At 39.3% G+C, this 21,743-nt stretch overlaps 1 protein-coding gene across 4 annotated transcripts in view; it reads left to right on the top strand.

Annotated features, from left to right (window-relative positions):
• UTRN (utrophin) overlaps positions 1-21,743 on the top strand; it is a 583,736-nt gene that overhangs the window by 452,600 nt on the left and 109,393 nt on the right. For all 4 annotated transcript variants that reach the window (XM_038766673.1, XM_038766663.1, XM_038766681.1 and 1 more), the window contains 4 exons: positions 5,673-5,941; positions 9,411-9,557; positions 13,103-13,181; positions 15,999-16,059. In XM_038766673.1, the coding sequence (XP_038622601.1) occupies positions 5,673-5,941; positions 9,411-9,557; positions 13,103-13,181; positions 15,999-16,059 (556 nt within the window). The remainder of the gene's footprint in view (positions 1-5,672; positions 5,942-9,410; positions 9,558-13,102; positions 13,182-15,998; positions 16,060-21,743) is intronic.

Below are 21,743 nucleotides of genomic sequence, written 5' to 3'. Positions count from 1 at the left end.
GCTGCCGGAGTTATTGCTTCGTGGGTCAAAGGACTGGCCCAGACCACTGACTCGGTACCAGTTGGTATTGTCATTAACTTGTGCCATCTCCTGTGGTTTCCTTAGTCAACCCAATGATTTGTACTTGCGAAACTGAGTTAGTATAGGAAAAGTTAATGATGTGCTCATAAGAGTCCTAGGTATCCCTCAGATCATCATCATCATCAATCGTATTTATTGAGATAAATAAATCAATAATAAAAACTCAGATGAGTTTGAACCAACCACCGCCCCCCAGCCCCGCCCAAGCTGGACAATGCTTGAACTATAGTTGAAGCCCCCAAAATGAACCATGGTAACATAAATAAGGAGACAATAATAAAATAATAATTATGGTACTTGTTAGCGCTTAGCACTCTTCTAAGTCATGGAGTAGAAACAAATTAATCAGTTTGGACAACCGTCCCTGTCCCATATGGGGATCACAATCTTAATCCCCATTTTACAGATGAGGTACCTGGGGCAAGGTAAGTGTCTTGCCCAGTGTAACACAGAAGACGGGTGGCAGAGCCAGGGTTAGAACCCAGGTCCTTCTGACTCCAAGGCCCATAATTTATCCACTAGGCCATGCTGCTTCACTGGTTGAAAGAAAAGAGAGTGAACCTACTAGAGCATCCTCTCAGTTGATGTATTTTCTAGCATCCCAGCCCAAGGCATTTGCAAAATATTCATATTACGTAGCTTTTAGTTTGAAAATATAGCATATAATTAATTGCTTTCAGATTTTTCAGTCAAGGGCGTTACTACAATTAACTTATCCAATTCACAAATTATCAGTGAGATTATAGTGCATGAAAAGGACAGAAAAGAAGATATTATTTACCATCCCTTGGGTTCTTTACCATAGATTAAAAATGTAGTCTTCCAGAAGAGTAAACCACCCTGTCTGTAATTTAGTACATGGCTTCTGTTTAATAAAATTGAATAAACAAAATAAAGTAGACTGCTCTCAGCCAGCAGATACAGCAAGGCATTTAACATTTTCTAAAAATTGTTCATCTTTATGATGTGAATAATAGTTCGGAATTCCTATTAAACAGATCCATAGTTTGAGTGAACAATTACTTGATAGCATAGGTTATTTTAGTGGTCACATCATTTTAAACTAAGCACTCACCATCTGCTGTGCCCCCTAATTACTGTTACAAATCCCTTCATAAATCATATTTGTACCTTTAAAAAGATGGCATAATTTACATGCACGTGTTGTAATATCATCTGGCATGTTGCTTCCTGCTTCTGATGAAGAATTGTCAGAGATTCCTTTTCCTTACTTTTTTACTCCAGTGAAACAAAAAACTGCTGTAGTGAACTTTGTGTTCAAGTGCTTAGGGAGTGGAATTTTGCAAGAGGTTTTGGTTGATGCATCTTGGCAGGTCTGTAATATAGCTGGAGGGAGTAGAACCAAGAGCAGTGAGTATCCACAGGATAGTTGTGGAATTTATGTAAGAGTTTAGCTGTAAAACCTAAGGCTCTTCCCCCCTAGACTGTAAACTCCTTCTGGACAGGGAGTGTTTCTGCCATCTCTTCTTTGTATGATTGTCTCCCAAGTGCTTAGTACCATGCTTTGCATACATTAAGTGCTAAGTAGGTACCATTGATTGAAATGTTAATTGAAAACCTTTTATGTGGTATTTGTTAAGTATTTACTATATGCCAGATACTGTACTAAGTGCTGGGGTAAATGCAAGATAAGGTTGGACACAGTCTCTGTCCCACATAGGGCTCACAGTCTTAATCCCCATTTTATATATGAGGTAAGTGAGGCACAGAGAAGTTAAGTGACTTGCCCAAGGTCACACTGCAGTAAAGTGGCAAAACCAGGATTTGGGGAAGATGTAATCAAAGTCTATCCAATTATGAATTCCACAGTAATACTTTTAGACTGTGAGCCCACTGTTGGGTAGGGACTGTCTCTATATGTTCCCAATTTGTACTTCCCAAGCGCTTAGTACAGTGCTCTGCACACAGTAAGCGCTCAATAAATACGATTGATGATGATGATAATACGTGCTACTACTCCTAGAGAGGTGTGGCATTGAGAAGACAGGATCAACAGCTTACTCTAAGGCAAACACTTCTCTTCCCACTGCCTCTGCCATTTGTCTGCTGGGTGACCTTGGGCAAGTCACTTAAATTCTCTGTGCCTCAGTTACCTCATTTGTAAAATGGGGAGTAAGATTGGGAGCCCCTTGTGGGAAATGGACTGTGTTCAATCTTGTACCTACCCTGACAGTACAATAAGTGCACATAATAAGTGCATAACAAATACCATTTAACCCACTGCCCCCTCACCGCCAAAAAAAACCCCAAAACAATCCCTCCATTTTAAATCATTTTTTGGGAAGAAGCTTGTTGCTGCATTATCCTGTAGAACTCATATATTTAATTTCCTATTAAAAGCATTTCTCTTTCTACAGAAATATCCATAAGACTAAGCTGAGTAAAGTACTTCTTGTGGCAAATTCACAATAACATTTAGAAATTTTATTTCATTATTTCCATATTTAGTATTCCCTTAAGGGGCTGTTCGAAACTGATTTTCACCATAAAAGTAGAGTCATGGTGGTGATGTTTCTTCTCTTTCACAAATGTTCAGTGAGTATAAACAGATGGTCTCTTGAATAGTATGCTGTTCCATCTTAACAGCTTCTGGAGTGTAGATAATGCAGTACCAACTACACAAAGCAGTATCACTCAAAAGATTTCATATTAAGTGAAGACAAAAAAGTAGAGGCCAATGAACAGTGTTTTGTCTTAGAAAGGAGATGTGTTTCTTCATGCCAGCATGTTTTATTACTGGCTTTGAAAGTGTTTCATGACCTAAGAGAATCACTGTACATTATTCAGTGAATTTTATCCAAGAAACTATAGACTAATAATCTGTCTTTCTAAGGCCAGATGGTTCAGCACTATGCCCAGGTAATTATTATCACAGGGGGAAAAGTTGCTATGTAACCCTTTCTGTCTTGCAGGATACTTGCACCTGTATATATGTATATATGTTTGTACATATTTATTACTCTATTTATTTTACTTGTACATATCTATTCTACTTATTTTATTTTGTTAGTATGTTTGGTTTTGTTCTCTGTCTCCCCCTTTTAGACTGTGAGCCCACTGTTGGGTAGGGACTGTCTCTATATGTTGCCAATTTGTACTTCCCAAGCGCTTAGTACAGTGCTCTGCACATAGTAAGCACTCAATAAATACGATTGATGATTGATGATGATGATTTGGAGGCATCCATGTATTTCATTTGAGAAATTGTCATTGTTTACGTCCAGAGATGTAACAATATAAAGAAGTTGGCATTTTAGCAAAATTTCACATAGCAAAATGATAAATAACCAAAGTGTGATTTGCATATATCAATAAAAACACGGAAGAAAGTCAGGAGGAAATTATTGGGGGGGAAAAAGCACAAGTGAGAGAATTTTAAAAAATCATCCTCTTATTAAGCAAGTACTTTAAAGCTTTAATATGAGAAGCAGTGTGGTGAAGTGGAAGGAGATCGGCCCTGGGAATCAGAGAACCTGGGTTCTAATCCCAGCTCTGCCACTTGCATACTGTGTGACTTTGGGCAAGTCACTTAACTTCTCTGGGCCTCAGTTACCTCATCTGTAAAATGGGGATGAAGACTTTGAGTCCCACATGGGACAACCTGGTTACCTTGTATCTAGCCCAGTGGTTAGAACAGTGGTTGGTACATAGTAAGCACTTAACAAATATCTTCATCATCATTCATGAAGTAACCCATCTAGAAGGTAATTTCATAAAATGAAAGGTGATCTCGTCAGTTCTATGGAGTAACACTGAAAGGAACATACTCGTCTAAAATATGTGGTTAAGAGCTGTACCTGCTTATCTCATTTTCCATTCCTGATATTTTGAGTACTTGCATTTTCTAAGATTATTCAAATATGTGGTGAGGATTTCATTATTTACTTTCAAATGTAATTGTCAGTTGAATGGTATTTGAATTTCACAATGCACATAAAGAATTATTTAGAATATTGATATGTGTTGCCCAAAGTTATGTTTAAGTTAAATATGTTGCAGTAGAGCTTAAAGACCAAAGAATATCAGGAATATGGTAATCTGCCATGCAATTTTCAGTAATGTTTTCCTAATTTTTATAGCAATATAGTTCCTAAAAATAACTCATAAAATAATAATTGTAATTTTTGGCTTACTCTGTGCCAAGCATTATACTCAGTGCTGGGGTTAATACCAAGTAATCAGGTTGAACAGTGGCACTCTCCCATATGTGGCTCACAATAATAATAATGATGGCATTTATTAAGCACTTACTATGTGCAAAGCACTGTTCTAAGCACTGGGGAGGTTACGAAGTGATCAGGTTGTCCCATGGGGGCTCACAGTTTTCATCCCCATTTTACAGATGAGGTAACTGAGGCCCAGAGAAGTGAAGTGACTTGCCCAAAGTCACGCAGCTAACAATTGGTGGAACTGGGTTTTGAAACCATGACCTCTGACTCCAAAGCCTGTGCTCTTTCCACTGAGCCATGCTGCTTCTCACAATCTATGGGGACTTAGACTTTTTCTTTTTTATGGTACTTTTAGGTGCTTACTATGGGCTAAGGACTCTTCTAAGTGCTGGGTTAGATAGAAGATAATGAGGTTGGACACCTTCCCTGTCCCATTGTGGGGCTCACAGTCTGAGTAGGAGGAAGTAGGATTGAATCCCCATTTTATAGATGAGGAGTGAAGCTCACAGAACTTAAATGACTTACCCAAGGTCACACAGCAGACAAGTTACAGATTCAGTTTTAGAACCCAGGTCCTCTGATTCCCAGGCCTCCACTCGACCATACTGCTCCTCATAGACATAATAATAGTAATAATAACAATAAATAATAATAATGGTATTTTTTAAGCACATACTATGTGCCAGGCACTTTACTAAGCCATGGGGTAGATACAAGACAATTGGGTGGGACACAGTCCCTGTTCCACACGTAGGGCTCCCAGTCTCAATCCCCATTTTATAGATGAGGAAACTGAGGCACAGAGAAGTTAAGTGCCTTGTCCAAGATTACAGAGAAGACAAGTGGCAGAACCAGGATTAGAACTCAGGCCCTTCTGACTTTCAGGCCAATATTCTCTCAACTAGGCCATGCAGCTTGACTGTGGGTCCAACCTGGTGAACTTGCATCTATCCCAGCACAAAGAAGAGTGCTAATGGTATTAATGATGGTGGAGGGAAAAGAGGTGTTGAATCTCCACTTTACAAATGTGGAAACTGAGGCATGGATAAGTTAAGTGACTTGCCCCAGGTCACACACAGCAGGCAAGTGGCGGAGCTGGGTTGAAAACCCAGTGGGAATCTTTTCCATGCGAAATGCTTTTTGTCTGAATCATTCACTTAAAATTAGGCCCTCACCCTGTTCCATCTGTACCACTAGTTCAGGTAGCAGCTGCTCACACTTCTGTCTTTGTCCTGGTTTGGGACTCTTTCTTGTTGCTCCTGCCTTTTCTCCCTGCGTAATCTAAGTAGCTAGACCCTGACTGGACAAGTTAGTGTTGGGATTGAGTACTGGGCTCAGGTGCATCAACCTCTCTCCTATTTCTCAACCCGCCAAAAACCAACCAACCCTTTCTAATTTCAGAATTGACTCCTGAAGAGAAAGCTCAGAAGATTGCTAAAGCCATGCGCCAACAGTCTTCAGAAGTGAAAGGCAAGTGGGAGAGTCTAAATGCTGTCTCCAGCAGTTGGCAGAAGCAAGTGGACAAGGCCCTGGAGAAACTTAAGGACCTGCAGGGTGCGATGGATGACCTCGATGCGGACATGAAAGAGGCGGAGACTGTGCGGAATGGATGGAAGCCAGTGGGAGACTTACTCATTGACTCACTGCAGGATCATATTGATAAAACCACAGTAAGCACCATCTTTTTTGTTGCTGTCAGAATACTTCAGTAATTGAGAATTGTCTAACTCCAAATTCTATATGGATGAATTTGCTTCAGTAGAATGATAGTGCTTATTGAGCATCACTCCTCTAATACCAACCTACTCACTGTCCCTCAATTTGTCCTTAATCTCTCGTTCATGAGCTTCCTCTGATCTGGAACGCTTTCCCTCTTCTTATCCAGTAGATGATCCTGACTCTGCCACTTGTCAGCTGTGTGACTTTGGGCAAGTCACTTAACTTCTCTGTGCCTCAGTTACCTCATCTGTAAAATGGGGTTTAAGACCGTAAGCCCCACGTAGGAAAACCTGATCACCTTGTATCCCCCCCAGTGCTTAGAACAGTGCTTCGCACATAGTAAGCGCTTAACAAATGCCATTATTATTATGAACACTGTCCCCACCTTCAAAATTAAAAGCACATCTCCTCTAAGGTGCCTTGCCTGACTAAGCCTTTATTTCCTCTTTTCCCATTCCCTTCTACATCATCCCTTTGCGCGTGAATTTATATGCTTTATTCACTCCACCCTCAGCCCCACAAGCACTTCTATACATATCTGTAATTTATTTATTTGTATTAATATCTGTATTCTCCTCTAGATTGTAAGCTTCTTGTATGCAGGGAATGTGTGCACCAATACTGTTATATTGTAATCTCCCAAGCACTTAGTACAGTGCTTTGCACACAGCCCTCAGTAAATTGCATTGATTGATTGTGAAACATTGTACTAAGTGCATGGCAGAGTATAATAAAAACAAGACCCAAGTTATGTTAGTTATTATGATATTAGCTTTTACTATGTGCTTGACTAGGTATGCTGGGATAGATACAAGATAATTAGGTTGGACTGTAACACATGGGCTCACAGCTTAAGTTGGAAGGGAGAACAGGCTTTGAATCCCCCTGCTCTCCGTGGAATGTAGTCTAATCATTTCCCCAATTTAGAGCCATTTTTTCCATTCCCATTTCTCCTCTTCTCTTTGTTTACTGTGAACTAGACCGATGCTTTCCTTAAAACCTGTGTGCTGTAGGCAGTTCACTATCCAGAGCCTATGGTGGTCCATCCAACAAGCCCCCACACTCAGGAAGGGGAAGAGGAAGCCAGAAGAGTCATGTATTTATACCTTACATGGCAGAATTTGGAGCCTAACCAACCAGAGGGAAGAATTAGGGAGTGAGCCAGGTAGCTGGGGAAACAAATCCTCAGCCATCTACTGTGAGAGATTGACTTGAGGTATTTGTTTGCTAGTCACATGCCTCAGAGAGCAGGACACGGGAAGTTCAAGCTGTGACCCTCGATGGGTGAGTGTTAGAATTCCCTGGAAGTTCGGGATCTAGCAGATGAGTCTCTGGAAGGCTGAGGTACCTGCCCATGACAGGGAGAAATGGCACAGAGTGGCCCTGCCATCTGAAGATCTGAAGGACTCGGAGAGGTAAGAATGGAGGCTGGGATGTCCTGAGAGAAGAGAGGAAAAGGCCAGTGGCACAGGAGCTCCAGGAAACCTACAGGGAAGTACCTAGGGTCCTGGTGGGGGGACGTGTTAGAGCCAGGCAAAGGAGGTTTGAATTAGAATTCAGTTTTATTATTCCCAAATTAAGAATTATATTAAACGTTGTTGAGATCTCTGATCTTGGTGACTGCCTGTGGTACTGCTTGTCACTCCATCCCCGAGAGTGGGGTGGCCGGCTAGTATCCTTCCTACCCCACCTCCACTGATTTAAGGAGATGCCTGTGTTTCAGAGGGATGGTGGCAGCAATAGGGTGCAGGTATGTGGGCTACAGTGGACAGAAGTTCCCCAGCCTGCCGATCCCAGTAACAGAAGATCCTGGCTTTGGAACCCAGCAGAAACTCCCAGGAATCTGGACTTTCCTAAAGTGGCTGTTGGGGTGGGAGGGCACATATTTCAGCTCGGTTTTAGGGTTGAGGTACTGGTACTTAAAACCAATGTGGTGTGACAAATTCACTTTACTGCCCAGAGGCTCAATTAATTCACATAAAACATGGTTGATAATACTCCTCAATGCACAGTAATATTGAGGAAAGCCTTCCTAGAGCTAGTTCATTATGGGCAGGGATCGTGTCTGCTAATTTTTTTGTATTGTACTCTCCCAAGCACTTAGTACACAGTGCTCTGCACATAGTAAGCACTCAATAAGGCACCACTGACTAATTGATTGGTTGAGCTGTATTTTTTTTTGACTGTTTATAATCATTTTATATACTTAGAAGAAAACTGTCTTAGCCAAGAAAAGTTTTTCATTTATAGAAATATGGGCTAGCAGTTGCTAAGCAAATCTGTTTCCTGAGGATTGTTTAATTGGACCATAAGCATAACAAGGGCACACTCCAAAGCGTGCTGGGAAATTGTTGGCACAACTATAAACTGTAAGCTCATCTTCTAGACTGTTAGCTCATTGTGGGCAGTAAATGTATCTGTTATTGTTATATTGTACTCTCCTAAGTACTCAGTACAGTGTTTTTGCACACAGTAAGCACTCAATGAATACAGCCTCTGTGATGAGCCAACCACTGAGTATTCAGACTCATGATGCTGTTTTCCATCCTGCTTTTAACTCAATATGAAATTAAATTAAAAGTTGAAGTCCTCCTTTTCCCCTAGGCCTTTAGATTCCCCATCTATTCCACATTTGTTCAATTCATGTCATAGGAGTTGCAGGTTGTAATCCATTACCAATTCAGTATTCTAATAACAGTGAGCATTTTGGTGTGAGGACAGTTGGTAATGGAAGGATAGAGCAGCAGTTGAGAGCATTTATATTACAGGTGCTTTCTTTCTAAAGACCTATTGAAACACAGTAGCATTCCTATTTTAAAATGTCCCAAGCACAAATCTATTCCTCATATAATTTTGTTAGCCTCGATATAAGTAGCATACTTTTGGGAAAATTGACTGTGTAACAGTAGAGAACTTAAAAGCATACCTGATGATTCACTTAAATGGTTTCTTAAAGATAGATGAAGAAGAGAAGAAAACAAGACACTGGATAATAGATGGCAAATATAGGAAAATGTGGCCAAAGGGTATATGAGAAAGATAGTTTGGAAGAAGAACTCAGGCTGAGACATTAGGGGAGAGCTGAAAGGATTGGTATGAGTTATGTAAAATTTAAAGGAGAGAAATGAATGGTTATGTAGAATTAAAGCAAAAACCTGTACTACTGGGATGAGTTGGTTAAAAGAAGAGTTAATTAAGAAGTGTTAAAAATGAATAGCGTAAGATATTTGTTTGTGAGTGGTTTGAAAAGCAGCCCTAGTTAAAGAAAAACTAAGTTACTTATTTAAATCAAACTGTGTTTCCCGGTGTCTCCCGTTTATTATCTTTCAACTAACCTTTTTTTTTTTTCAAAGAAGAGTGTGGCATTCACTTGACTCTATTCCAGTATAAATAAGCATATTTATGTCCTTTTTCTTCCAGGCCTTCAGAGAAGAGATTGCACCAATCAATTTAAAGGTTAAAACAATGAATGATTTATCCAGTCAGCTTTCTCCACTTGATCTCCACCCATCCTTAAAGATGTGTCGACAACTAGATGATCTTAACATGCGTTGGAAACTTCTGCAGGTACAAATTCATTCCCATTTTTTTGAGTAGAAGTATTCCGCAGACTTTTTTCACCATTTTTCATAAACAATTTTTGACCTTTTGTTTCTCTTTCTCCAACAGTGGTTGTGTTTAGTGATGCTGGCAGAATATAATGAAATGCATTGTCTTTCTTTTTCTCTATTTCAGTAGTCATTTTTAGCCCATTTGGAAACTACATCCATCTAAGGAGATAGGACCATTACATTTTTTGGCATTCTATTTGTTTGATAGTCTCTTGTTTGTAATTTGTTCCAAATTACCAGTAATAGAACAAATCACAGTAATTGAAACCTTTGAAATCTAGCAGAAACATTTCTAGAACAATGACTCAAATGAGTCAATGCACCCTAGTTTTAAAGTCCACACTCCATTTTGTCTATACTTCCCTGTTCTCTGAAAGAATTTAAAATCTGTATAACCAGCTTTCCTCTGAGATTTTGCCTTAGAATCGTAGGCCTTTAACTGGGTGGGATGCCTAATATTCTCCCCATAGCCCCTCTCTCACACGTCCTCATTATTTGCTTTATCTCCCAGCCTCCCTTATCCTTCCAATTGGTTAATCAAATGAATAATAGTGTTTATTGAGAGCTGACTCTCTTCAGAAGAATGGTACTAGTTACTTGGGAGAGTACAGTGGAGTTAGTAGACATTATCCCTGCTAGTCTTTAAGGAATTTACAATCTACTCTATATTAAAGTAAATCACAGGTAACAACCAAGTATAAATCAATCGATCAATCTGTCATATTTGTTGAGTGCTTACTGTTTGCAGAGCACTGCCCTAAGCACTTGGAAGAGTCCAATATAAAGAGATGTATGTAAGGCCTGTAGGGGAAGGGGCAGGTGAATACCTAGGTGATTAGGAGGTAAAGTCTAGGTGACCAAGTAGGCAGAGAAAGAGTAGGGGAGATGAGAGATAAGTCAGGGAAGACTTCTTTAGGGAGATGTGATTTTTTAGTAGGTCTTCTTTCCCTGACCAGTTTGGTTGCTGCATCTATCCCTGCTGCTATTCAGAATTGGAAAGATAAAATCTGGCCATCCTGAGCACTGGTATTTCCTAATATTCCCTACAAAACAGAAGTTTGGAGACCTCTGGGGAGCTGCAGGCAGCTGCCCCAACAAGTGATCTGTGAGGACTGCCAGCTTGTGGACTAGAAATGTGGGGTCTCCAAAGGCCAATATGAGCAGAAGGGAGACCATGAGCCCCCCCCAAAAATAAAATGGAAATTTTCCCTTTTGCATTGTGAATTTCCAAATTGCTCCATTATAAATAAATTCTGTAATTAGAAAAATGTTAAAAGTGTGCATGAAATTCAAGAAAATTTGCAAGCTAAATAAGAACAATTTTTAGGGTCAGTCATATGTGTTCAGTGATTTTCAACTTACAACTAGTCATGCCTTTGTCCAGCCAATAAAGTGCAGATGCATGCTTTTTTCCCTTCTTTATTTCCCTAATCCTATGCCTTTGTGGCTCTTCCTTTGATTCCATTTAGATTTCCTTCTCATTCCATTTTTATCATCTCCAGTTTCAAGATAAGCAGCCAGGGAATACACAGTACTTGAAAGACGAAATGTACTCCATCAGTCTTTTCTCTGATCCTGGAACAAGCACAGTTCAGAGAGAAGCTGCAGGCTGGTTAGGGTAGGGAAATCTGTCTTGGGAGAGAAAGTTGTTAACATTTTGAAAACATCTTTCCTTTTTTGGTCTCGCATGTGATGTGCAGTGTTTGAATCAATTTTATTTATTGATTGCTGACTTTGTGTAGGGCACTGTACTAAGTGCTTGATAGAGTTCATTATAGCAAAGTTGGTAGATACACTCACTGTCCACAATGAGCTTACCGTCTAGAGTGGGAGTGTCTTTTGTTGCCAACTAAACTTCTGTTGCACTTATGATTATAATTTAGTTTGCCAATTTGGAGAAGAGCTGCCTCATCCAGTGAGGCACTGAAGCACGTACACTCTAGCGTTTCTGCCTTCTGAAGGCAGCCATGAAGCTGATAGAGTAAGTGGAACCAACTGAATAAAAGTGTATAGACAAAATACGTGGGGAGAAAGAAAGTGAAAATGCCCGTTGGATTTCTTTGTCCTTGGGAAATTATTATTGACTTGCATTACTTACATAGTATAGTGCCTTCTTGCATTTTCAAAGCAGAAAAGCTAGTGAGCTGGAAGGCACAGGGCCTGGGTTCTAATTCTGGCTCTTCCACTTGCTGTTGTGTGAATTCGAGCAAGTTCCTTAACTTCGCTATGCTTCAGTTTCCTCATCTGTAAAGTAGGACTTAATATCTGTTCAATCAAGTAGTGGTATTTATTGAGCGTTTACTGTTTTCAGAACACTTGGGAAAATCCAGTGCATTAGAATCGGTAGACACAATCCTTGCCCACATAGAGCTTACAGTCTACAGGAAGTGACAGACATTAAAGTAAATTACAGAGAGGAGAAATCAATCCATCAGTGGTGTTTATTTAGTGCTTGTTGTGTGCAGAGCTCCATACTAAGTGCCTGGGAGAGTACAATTCAACAGAGTTGGTAGACATGTTCCCTGCCTACAATGAGCTTACAGTGTAGAGCGGGAGACAGTAATATAAATAGTAAACCATTTACATATCTGTATTATCATTATTATAATTATTATTATTATTAGGAAGGGGCTGAAAAAGTGTCCTAAAATTTGTCTGGGGAACAAAAAGCAGTGAACACCTCAAATAGCAAATGTAACTGTCATTTTTTTAACCTGATTTTCACAATCTTTCTATTTTATTATGTGGTAAGGGATCCTTCTTTTTGCAGTGTTTTCTAAGCCAATCTTGCAAATTACATTAAATCTCACTTCTGTTGTCTTTGAAAATAGAGGCTAGAATCCCAATAAGCGCACTTTATACTTAGGGGTTACATTGCATTGGTAGATTACTCTTAGTTAAGCTGCTTTATTCAACATTTTTTCCTGGCTTTGCCAGACATCTTCTAAGTGGGTCTCGGTTCAGATGATTACATTTTCAACTTATAGTATCCTGTATTTAGTCATGCTTCTTTGGGTATCTCTCCCTGCACTGAACTAGAGGCCCATAGTGCCCTTTTGCTCTTTTGCATCCTACCTTCATAGAACCTGGAATGGAAGCCAGATGAGAACCTAGGTTACTAACCTCCTAGCTCACGCCTAGATCCTACCTATTTCATCTCATTGCTTCCTAATGGCTAAAAATAGTTAAATTGCCTCCCAAATGATAAGGCAGAAATTGTGCTATTTTTTGGACAGGGAGCTGAGTTATAATGGAAGCCAATCAGACAGAGCCTAGCTATAAGAAAGAACAGTGATGTCATATTTTTATGGTACTTGGTGTAATCTCATATATGTTCTTTAATGAGGAAAGGCGTGTGCTTAGAAGAGATTGTCCCTGATTGTGTGAATAGCCTTTATGAATTCTTCCTACAATAGAAATTGAATTGAAAAACTTGCTGTTAAAAGTCCACAATTTAAAACTATTATTATTTTGCTATTGAATTGTTGTGTTTTTGCCTAGGTTTCCGTGGAAGATCGCCTTAAGCAGCTACAGGAAGCACATAGAGACTTCGGACCTTCTTCTCAGCACTTTCTTTCCAGTAAGTTCAAAAAAAATGTTTTCAAACTGATAAATAAAATTTGCTTGTTCAGTTTATCTTATTTAAGGGAATAAGATTCCTCCCAGACCTTCAACCACTTACCCAGATAAATTAGGTGTTTTTGTTAATAGTAGATAAATGGCGGGGCAGGATTAGAACCCATGAACTTCTGATTCCCAGGCCTGTACCCTTATCCGTTAGGCCACACTGCTTCTCACTTGAATCTGTACCCTTTAAGACTGTGAGCCCACTGTTGGGTAGGGACTGACTCTATATGTTGCCAACTTGTACTTCCCAAGCGCTTAGTACAGTGCTCTGCACACAGTAAGCGCTCAATATATACGATTGATTGATTGATTGATTGAAGCACTTGATATCCACCCACCCTTAGCCTCAATGCACTTATGTACATATCCGTAATTTATTTTAATTTCTTGTCTCCCCCTCTAGACTGTTAAGCTTTCTGTGGGCAGGGAATGTGACCTGAGCAAGTCGTTTCATCCTAAATTTTTGCCAGAGATGGGCAACTAAAAATATTTGTCAGTATAATTAATATCCTCTGGCTTTTCCTTGACCTTTCACTCTATTCCACTTTTCCTAAATTCCCCTTCAAACTTTTATTTCCTTCTCACCTTCAACATTGCACGTCCTTCCAGAATGAAATCTTGATAACTTCCTGTTATGACACATGTAATAGGAAATGCATACTTTTCACCCTGTTGTAGCTCTTAAATATTCTTAAAATATGTGCTCCCATTCCTTCCTTATTGTTTCTAATAGTATAGATTATATTCTTTACTTAGGGATAGATTGGGCAGGGGTTGACTTGCCATGTATTTGCATCAATAGCTTAAACTTTGCTTCCCTAAACTCTGCTTCTGGTGCTTTGTTCTTAAAAATTTATCCACCAAGTTCTTAGGAAATATTAAAAACAATAAATGACTAAGTGAAGTAAAGCTTAAATCACTAACTGGAAATGTAATTAGGGTCACTGTAATTCATTCAGTAGTATTTATTGAGCACTTACTGTGTGCAAAGCACTGCACTAAGTGCTTTGCAGAGTACAATACAACAACAAACACAGTCCCTGCCCGCAAGAACCTCTGTGGAAAAGAGATGACTTCTTTAAGACTTTCATTCTGTATTTCTCCCCTTCTCCTTTCACTACTTTCTGAAATGTTCCAGTAGTTTTTCAGACTAATTCATAAAAATCCATTTTATAGTCAGTTTAAATGAACTGCATGTGTGTGGTTTGTGATGGGGCAATCTCTGTTTTATTCTAATACTTGGTATTCCACTTGAGTATAATAATAATAATAATAATCATGAAAACCTTGTGGGTTCCCTCAAACCTGGTGAATAAAATGTGGAGGATGTTTTGGAGTTGCATGCTTGGACTTCATGAAGCACCATTGAAACTAAAATGTACAAAATTTCTGTTTTTTATAAAATTTAACTACTGATCTGTAAAAAAACACTTGGAGATACCCATGAAAATCAATTAATTATTTGTACTTATTGATTGCTTACTAAGTGCAGAACACTGTACTAAGTGCCTTGGTGGCTACAGTACAAGAGTTGGTAGACATGTTCCCTGTCCACAATGAGCTTACAGTGTAGAGGGAGAGAGAGACGTTAATATAAAAAAATGATTTACAGATCTACACTTAAATACTAGACCAAGGGTGAGGTGAATACCAAGTGTCCAAAGGTAATGATACAAGTGCATAGATGACACAAACCTTAATAAGGCTTTGAAGGTGGGGAGAGCCTGCCTTTTCTTTGTATTTCATTTTTTCTTGTTAATTGCTTAGTACAGAACTCTGAGAATTAGCATGGCATAGTGGATAGAGCACGGGCCTGGGAGTTAGAAGGTCATGGGTTCTAATCCTGATTCTTCCATTTGTCTGCTCTGTGACCTTGGGTAAGTCACTTCACTTCTCTGAGCCTTGGTTCTCTCATCTGGAAAATGGGGATTTAAATTGTGGGCCCCACGTGGGACAGGGACTGTGTCCAAACCGATTGGCTTGTATCCACCCCAGCGCTTAGTACAGTACCTGGCACATAGTAAGCGCTTAGTAAATACCATTGATTGCTTGATTGGTGTTGCAAAATGCATGTCATGTGGCTCTGATAATTCATTTAATGTAAATAATTTTTGAAAATTATTGGAAGGCCTTATTCCATTATCTTGGTCTGACAAAACCCCTTTGAAGAAAACAAATGACATATAACTCTACCCAAAGAAAATGTAAACCCAAGCTGTAATTTTTATTATTAAGCATTTTCATCTCTAAAATGTAGACACAGCTCTTCAGTCAGAAAGGTATTTGCATGCAGCCTTGAACAATATGGAGCAAAAGCACAAGGTCCAATTAGTATTATCTTCCTTGGATCATTACAACTCTGTACTCTTCAGATTAGTTTTCACATCTTGTAGTTACATCATTCTGTTTGTCCAGTGTAGACGGAATTAAAAACTCAAAGGAGGGTTCAGAGGTGGGAATAAGATAAATTTGGTGTTTTTTCCCCTCCCCTCCCCTCCCACCAAATCAGTTATTCAGCCAGTTTTGCTCTCCCCACCCGGAGAGCAATGGAGAACTTGCTCTACCAAAACTTTTGCTCTGCCATAAATAAAGGTTTAACACTACCCTGATAGAGTATTGTTGTTTTTGCCACCTAATTTTGTGTACTTGATAAATCCATCTAGAAAATTATCATGTTTCTTGCTTCACTTACTTTATCTGCTTCAGCTATTCTGAGAAATGCTGCTCATAGATTTTAAGATCTAACCACCTACGGAATTTGTTTCCTCAGCTTCCGTCCAGCTTCCGTGGCAGAGATCGGTTTCACATAACAAAGTGCCCTATTATATCAAGTAAGTAGATGTTAGTCCTCTTTAATCATTGTAGTAGAATGAAGGAACTTAGCCCCAATGAATTTTAAGTTCTTTAATGTTTGAAGAAACAGTGGAAATATTGCTCTTAAAATGAAACATTTCGTGTGTTCTCATGGAAAGAATACCATAATGCTTGTGTGTAAACTAACATGTATTTCATGCATTTCAAAACCCCCTATTTTTTCCAAAATTCAGCAGGCAGGGTGCTTGTGCTACTATTGCCTTCTGATTCTACAGAGAAGCAATTTTTAAAATGAAAATGTTAATGATTTAATGGTGTCTTATGGAAGAAACCTTAAATAACTTAACCAAAGAAATTTGTTTAGGCATTTTGGTCTCTGGAGTTATTTCAATTTCAAGCACTTTCTTTTTGATTATATTATTAATCCAGAAGTACACGTTATTTGCAGTCATTCATTTCATAAGTTATAGAATTGATTGAGTCTGGATGAATGAATCATAAGTAGTGAAAGACACATGCTATTGCTACCATGTTTGGAAAAATTATTTATTGTAATTTACTATTTTTCTTGAAAGCCTGAAGGTCAGAGAAAAGCAAGTTACAACCACTTAAAATGATGCTAAGGAATAATTAGTGTATTGAAATGTAGCTGTATTTTATCATTTTCATTCTGCCTTTCAGGGAATGAGTATGAATAATACATAGACATCTGTGAGTTTAATACAGCCATGATTTATTTTAGAGGAAAAAAGCTTGGGGATTAAATTATTTAAATTTCTTGTATCATCTTTTATATTTCTAAGTATATGCCGTGAAATTCTTAGTCATTTAAAGAAAAAAACCTTTTGAACTAGTTCTTGATACCTACATCATTCTAGGAATGATGTCTAGCGGTGAATATGTCTCCCAAGTTCGAGTCACAAGTTAAATAAGTTTTTGTTTGTTTTGTTTTTAATGGCACTTCTTAAGAACTTACTATATGCCAGGCATTCTACCAAGTGCTGGGAAAGATTCAGGATATTCAGGTTGGACACAGTTCCTTTCCCACCTGGGGCACACAGTCTAAATAGCCGGGAGCATGGGTATTGAATTCTCATTTTACAGAGGCAGTTACCGAGACTTAGAAAAGTTAAGTGATTTGTTCAAGGTCACACAGAAGGCAAGTCGTGGAGCCAGGAGTTGAGCTCCAGTATTCTGACTCCAAGGCCATGCTTGCTTCCTATTCTTAGTTTTTTTATTAATTATAGATTCCTCTACTTCTGTTAATCGAGGAGGAGCAGAGCTAATAGTAATTAAATCTGTTTGTGCTTGGTGAAGAGTAAAGGGAAACCTGGGTAGCAAGAGCAGAGGAAGTGGTAGTCCAGAATTAGAAGTGGAAAACTCTTGAGCAAGAATTCTGGCCACCGTCACCTGGGTTGGATGGTGGGAGGTACTGGCAGCTCTTGGGGAGACTGGGAAAGTGGAAGGAGCTGAGGGTGCACCTGCTTTGGGCTGGGCTGCGCTGCCCTAATTGAGATGCTTTTTCTGGAACAGAAGCCAAACCAGTTTTAGATTCATTCATTCATTCATTCAATCGTATTTATTGAGCGCTTACTGTGGGCAGAACACTGTACTAAGCGCTTGGGAAGTAAAGTTGGCAACATATAGAGACGGTCCCTACCCAACAGCAGGCTCACAGTCTAGAAGGGGGAGACAGAAAACAAAACATATTAACAAAATAAATAGAATACATATGTACAAATAAAATAGAGTAATAAATACATACAAACATTTATACATATATACAGGTGCTGTGGGGGGGGGAAGGAGGTAAGGCGGGTGGTGGGGGGGAGAGAAAGGAGGGGGGTGGAGATGAGACTGGACCAAGTGGGGACAATATGGGTGAACAGAAGCCGAGCAGGCGGGGTGGCCATGGTAAGTGGGTGACAAGTAGGAACAGGGATAGGAACAGAGCTGAGGTAAATTAGGGACTGAAGAACATGACAGGTGGAACCAAAAGATTTGAGAACAATCCAGGCACAAGAGGAAGGAGTCTTGAGAATCAGAAAATAGCTAAACTGGATGATAGAAGAGGTCAAGACACAGGCTACTATGCTACAGATACAGTCTGTAATGCTTGCCCCAATTCTCCCCCTGCCCTCCCCACCTACTGAGAGCAGGAGCTTTTGCAGCCTTGGTTGGGGATATAGTAGAAGGCTGCTGAAGAGAAACTGTGGAGTTCTAGGCTGAGAAACCCGTGCGGTTTGCGGAGAGATTGTTGTGAAACAGAGGTTGATTCAGGAAAATAAGTTTTTGTCCCTTCTTGGTCCTTTAATGTTTGCTGTGTCAGCTGGGCTAAGAAAGAGATGGGTCTGGTTGTAATAATGTTAAGATCCTCTCATCCTCTTAAAGCTAGATGGAGCTTGGGGAGAGGGTCCCTGTCTTCAAGGTGGAGGCAGCAGCTGCTATTGCAGCAACCTCTGCTCCTGCTGTTATTTTGCTACAGTAGTAGTAGTATGGTGTAGTGAGAAATAGCATGGCGTAGTAGATAGAACACGGGCCGGGTTCTAATCCTGGCTCTACCACTTTTCTGCTTTGTGGCCTTGGGAAAGTTACTTCACTTCTCTGTATCTCAGTTACCACATCTGTAAAATGAGGAACGAGACTGTGAGCCCTATGTGGGACAAGGACTGAGTCCGACCCAATTTGCTTGTATCTACCCCAGCACTTAGTACAGTGCCTGGCATGTAGTAAACATTTAACAAATGCCATCATTATTATTTGTAGTAGTAGTAATAGCAACAGTATTTTGGGGACACCCATTTGGTGTAGTATATTGTTCTAGGGCCTTGGGAAGTACAAAATAAAAAAGTAACACATTCCTGTCTTGGAACCATTGAGGAAAAGCATTATTTGTCAGAAAAACTATCCTGGCAGCCAACTATCTTGGTTATAATTATGAGCGGTACACTTTGTAAGAAACAGCACAGGAAGGATACAGTCCTGTATTCATGCTCTCTATTGACTGCTTTTAATATTAAACCTCTACCTTTGCTCCAATTTACCTGTTGCTCACATATGCATGCCTGTTGATGTCTTCGTGAATGGGATTTCATTCATTCATTCATTCATTCATTCATTCGTTTTTATTGAGTGCTTACTTTATCTGCCTAGGAAGATAATGTGGTACCAGAATTAACTTAAAATGTTACAGTTGTAGTTTTATTAAAGAAAAATTGAGTAGCTGTTCAGTTTGGTCACAAGGAAGAATTTCTTAACATATAAGAGATAATGAATGGGAATTTCTTATGTTATCTGTGTCTATAATAATAAAAAAGCCTGATTTATTTTTCCAGAAGGTCTGATATTCCATGAATGCAAAGTATTGTTTCCATGCCATATGCTGAATCATTTTTATTTTCTCTTTGTTGATACAGTACCACTTCCAGTTTATCAGCAACAAATATTCATTGAAATTTTGAATTTGCCTAGTACAGTATTTGATACTTTATATATACAGATGTATTTATTTGTTTATAGTTATATAGTTTATACATTTTTAGATAGCATGGGGAGCAATTTGGGAAAATAAACAGAACCTTTGACAGCTACTTTGTCTACCATTTAACTATAAGTGGGGTTATTTGCTGCTAATTATAATTTTTAATAACTGTCTTATTTTGCATAATGATAAGTTAAATTATTATTCCCAATGTGACATAATGATAGAGTGACTTAGGCACATATCTGACGCCCAAGGTGACATGAAATTAAGAAATGAGAGGGAATTTTTGAAAATAAACTCATACAAAGCATTTTAAGGCCCTTCCTTTCTAAGCCCTCATTTCCTCTTCTCCCACTCCCTTCTTTGTTACTCCTGCACTAGTATTCACACCATTTATTCACCCCTTCCTCATCCCAATAGCACTTATGTACATACCTGTAATTTAATATATTACCAATGTCTGTCTTCCCCTCTAGACTCCAAACAACATGCCTAGCAACTGTTATATTGTACTCTCCCAAATGCTTAGTACAATGTTCTACACACAGTAAGCACTCAATAAATACATTAACTGACTAAAGGACCAGTTTAGGACTATTTATCATCGATAAGAATCAACATGGACAGTGGTGAGGGCACTGGGCAAGGTGCTATGGAAAATAATAACTACTATATACATTCATGGTACGGATTACTATTATTATGTAATGTTAGTGACTTTTACTCAGGGAACAGGGCATGGGAAACAGGGCATGGTCTAGTGGAAAGAGCACAGGCCTGGGAATCACAGAACTTGGATTCTAATCAGCTCCTCCACTTGTCTGCTGTGTGACCTTGGGCAAGTCCCCTAACTTCTTTGTGATTCAGTTTCCTAAACTGTAAAATGGGGATTCAGTATTCATTCCCTCTCCTACTTAGACTCTGAGCCCCATGTGGGACTGGGATTGTGTCCAATCTGAATGTAAGCCCCACGTGGGACAACCTGATCACCTTGTATCTCCCCCAGCGCTTAGAACAGTGTTTCGTGCATAGTAAGTGCTTAACAAATACCATTATTATTATCATTATTAATTGTGGTATTTATGAAGTGCTTACTATGTGCCAGGTACTGTACTAAGCACTGGGGTGGATACAAGCAAATCAAGTTGGGTACGGTCCCTGTCCCACATGGAGCTCACAGTCTTAATCCCCATTTTACAGATGAGGTAATCGAGGCCCAGAGAAGTGAAGTGGCATGCCTAAGGCCACACCACAGACAAGTGGCAGAGCCGGAATTATCTATCCCAGTGTTTAGAGCAGTGCTTGACACATAGTAAGCACTCAGTGGATATAATTATTGTTATTATTAAGTACAAGACAAAGAATGAATTTTTAATATCTCTCCCTTTTTTCTGTCTTCTCACTCTCAACTTTTTCCCCTCACACTCTGATGTTTCTTCATCACCCTCCATGAACACAATCCTACTTGCTCATTAACACACATTAACTGTAAGCAACTACACTCCACAATCCTCTTCTGAGCTTCAGTTATGCTTTTTGGATTCAGATCTATGCTGAAAGGGAGTGGATTGGGGAGAATGCTGCGATTCATTTAGTAAAGAGCAGCAAAAATCATCTTCCTTGAATCAGCCCTAATTGTGTTGCTTCCTGTCTCAGCAGCCTAAAGTAGCTACCCATCAGATCAAACCACAAGCCTCAAATTGGTGACCAAGTGTCCCGGTTTTTCCAGATCATCCTGTTTTTTTTGTGCTGCAAGATTCTGTGAAGTGCTCAAAGTCTAAACAGCTCAGATTTGAAGACTAGACTAATTATTATCAATATAATATATAATCAACCAATGAAAAAGCATTGTTGCCTAGTGGATACAGCATGGGCTTGGGAGTCAGAAAGACTTAGATGCCAGTCCCAGTTCCACCACTTGTCTGCTATGTGACCCTGATTTTAACTTCTGTCTGCCTCAGTTCCTTCATCTGTAAAATGGGGATTAAAACTGTGAGCCCCATGGGGGACAAAGATTGTGTCCAACCTGATTAACTTGTATCTACCCCAGTGTTTAGTACAGTGCCCAGACAATATTAAGTGTTTAACAAAGTCTATAAAAAGATCAATCATATGTATTGAGTGTTTACTGTGTAAAGACTACTGTACTAAGAACTTGGGAGAGTACACTGTAACAGAATTGGTAGAAACGTTCCCTGCCCACAATGAGCTTACAGT

This window comes from Tachyglossus aculeatus, chromosome 2 (assembly GCF_015852505.1).
Source record: "Tachyglossus aculeatus isolate mTacAcu1 chromosome 2, mTacAcu1.pri, whole genome shotgun sequence".
Classification (NCBI taxonomy): Eukaryota; Metazoa; Chordata; class Mammalia; order Monotremata; family Tachyglossidae; genus Tachyglossus; species Tachyglossus aculeatus.
The sequence above is the reverse complement of the archived record's forward strand: the minus strand, read 5'-3'. Positions and strand labels throughout refer to the sequence as shown.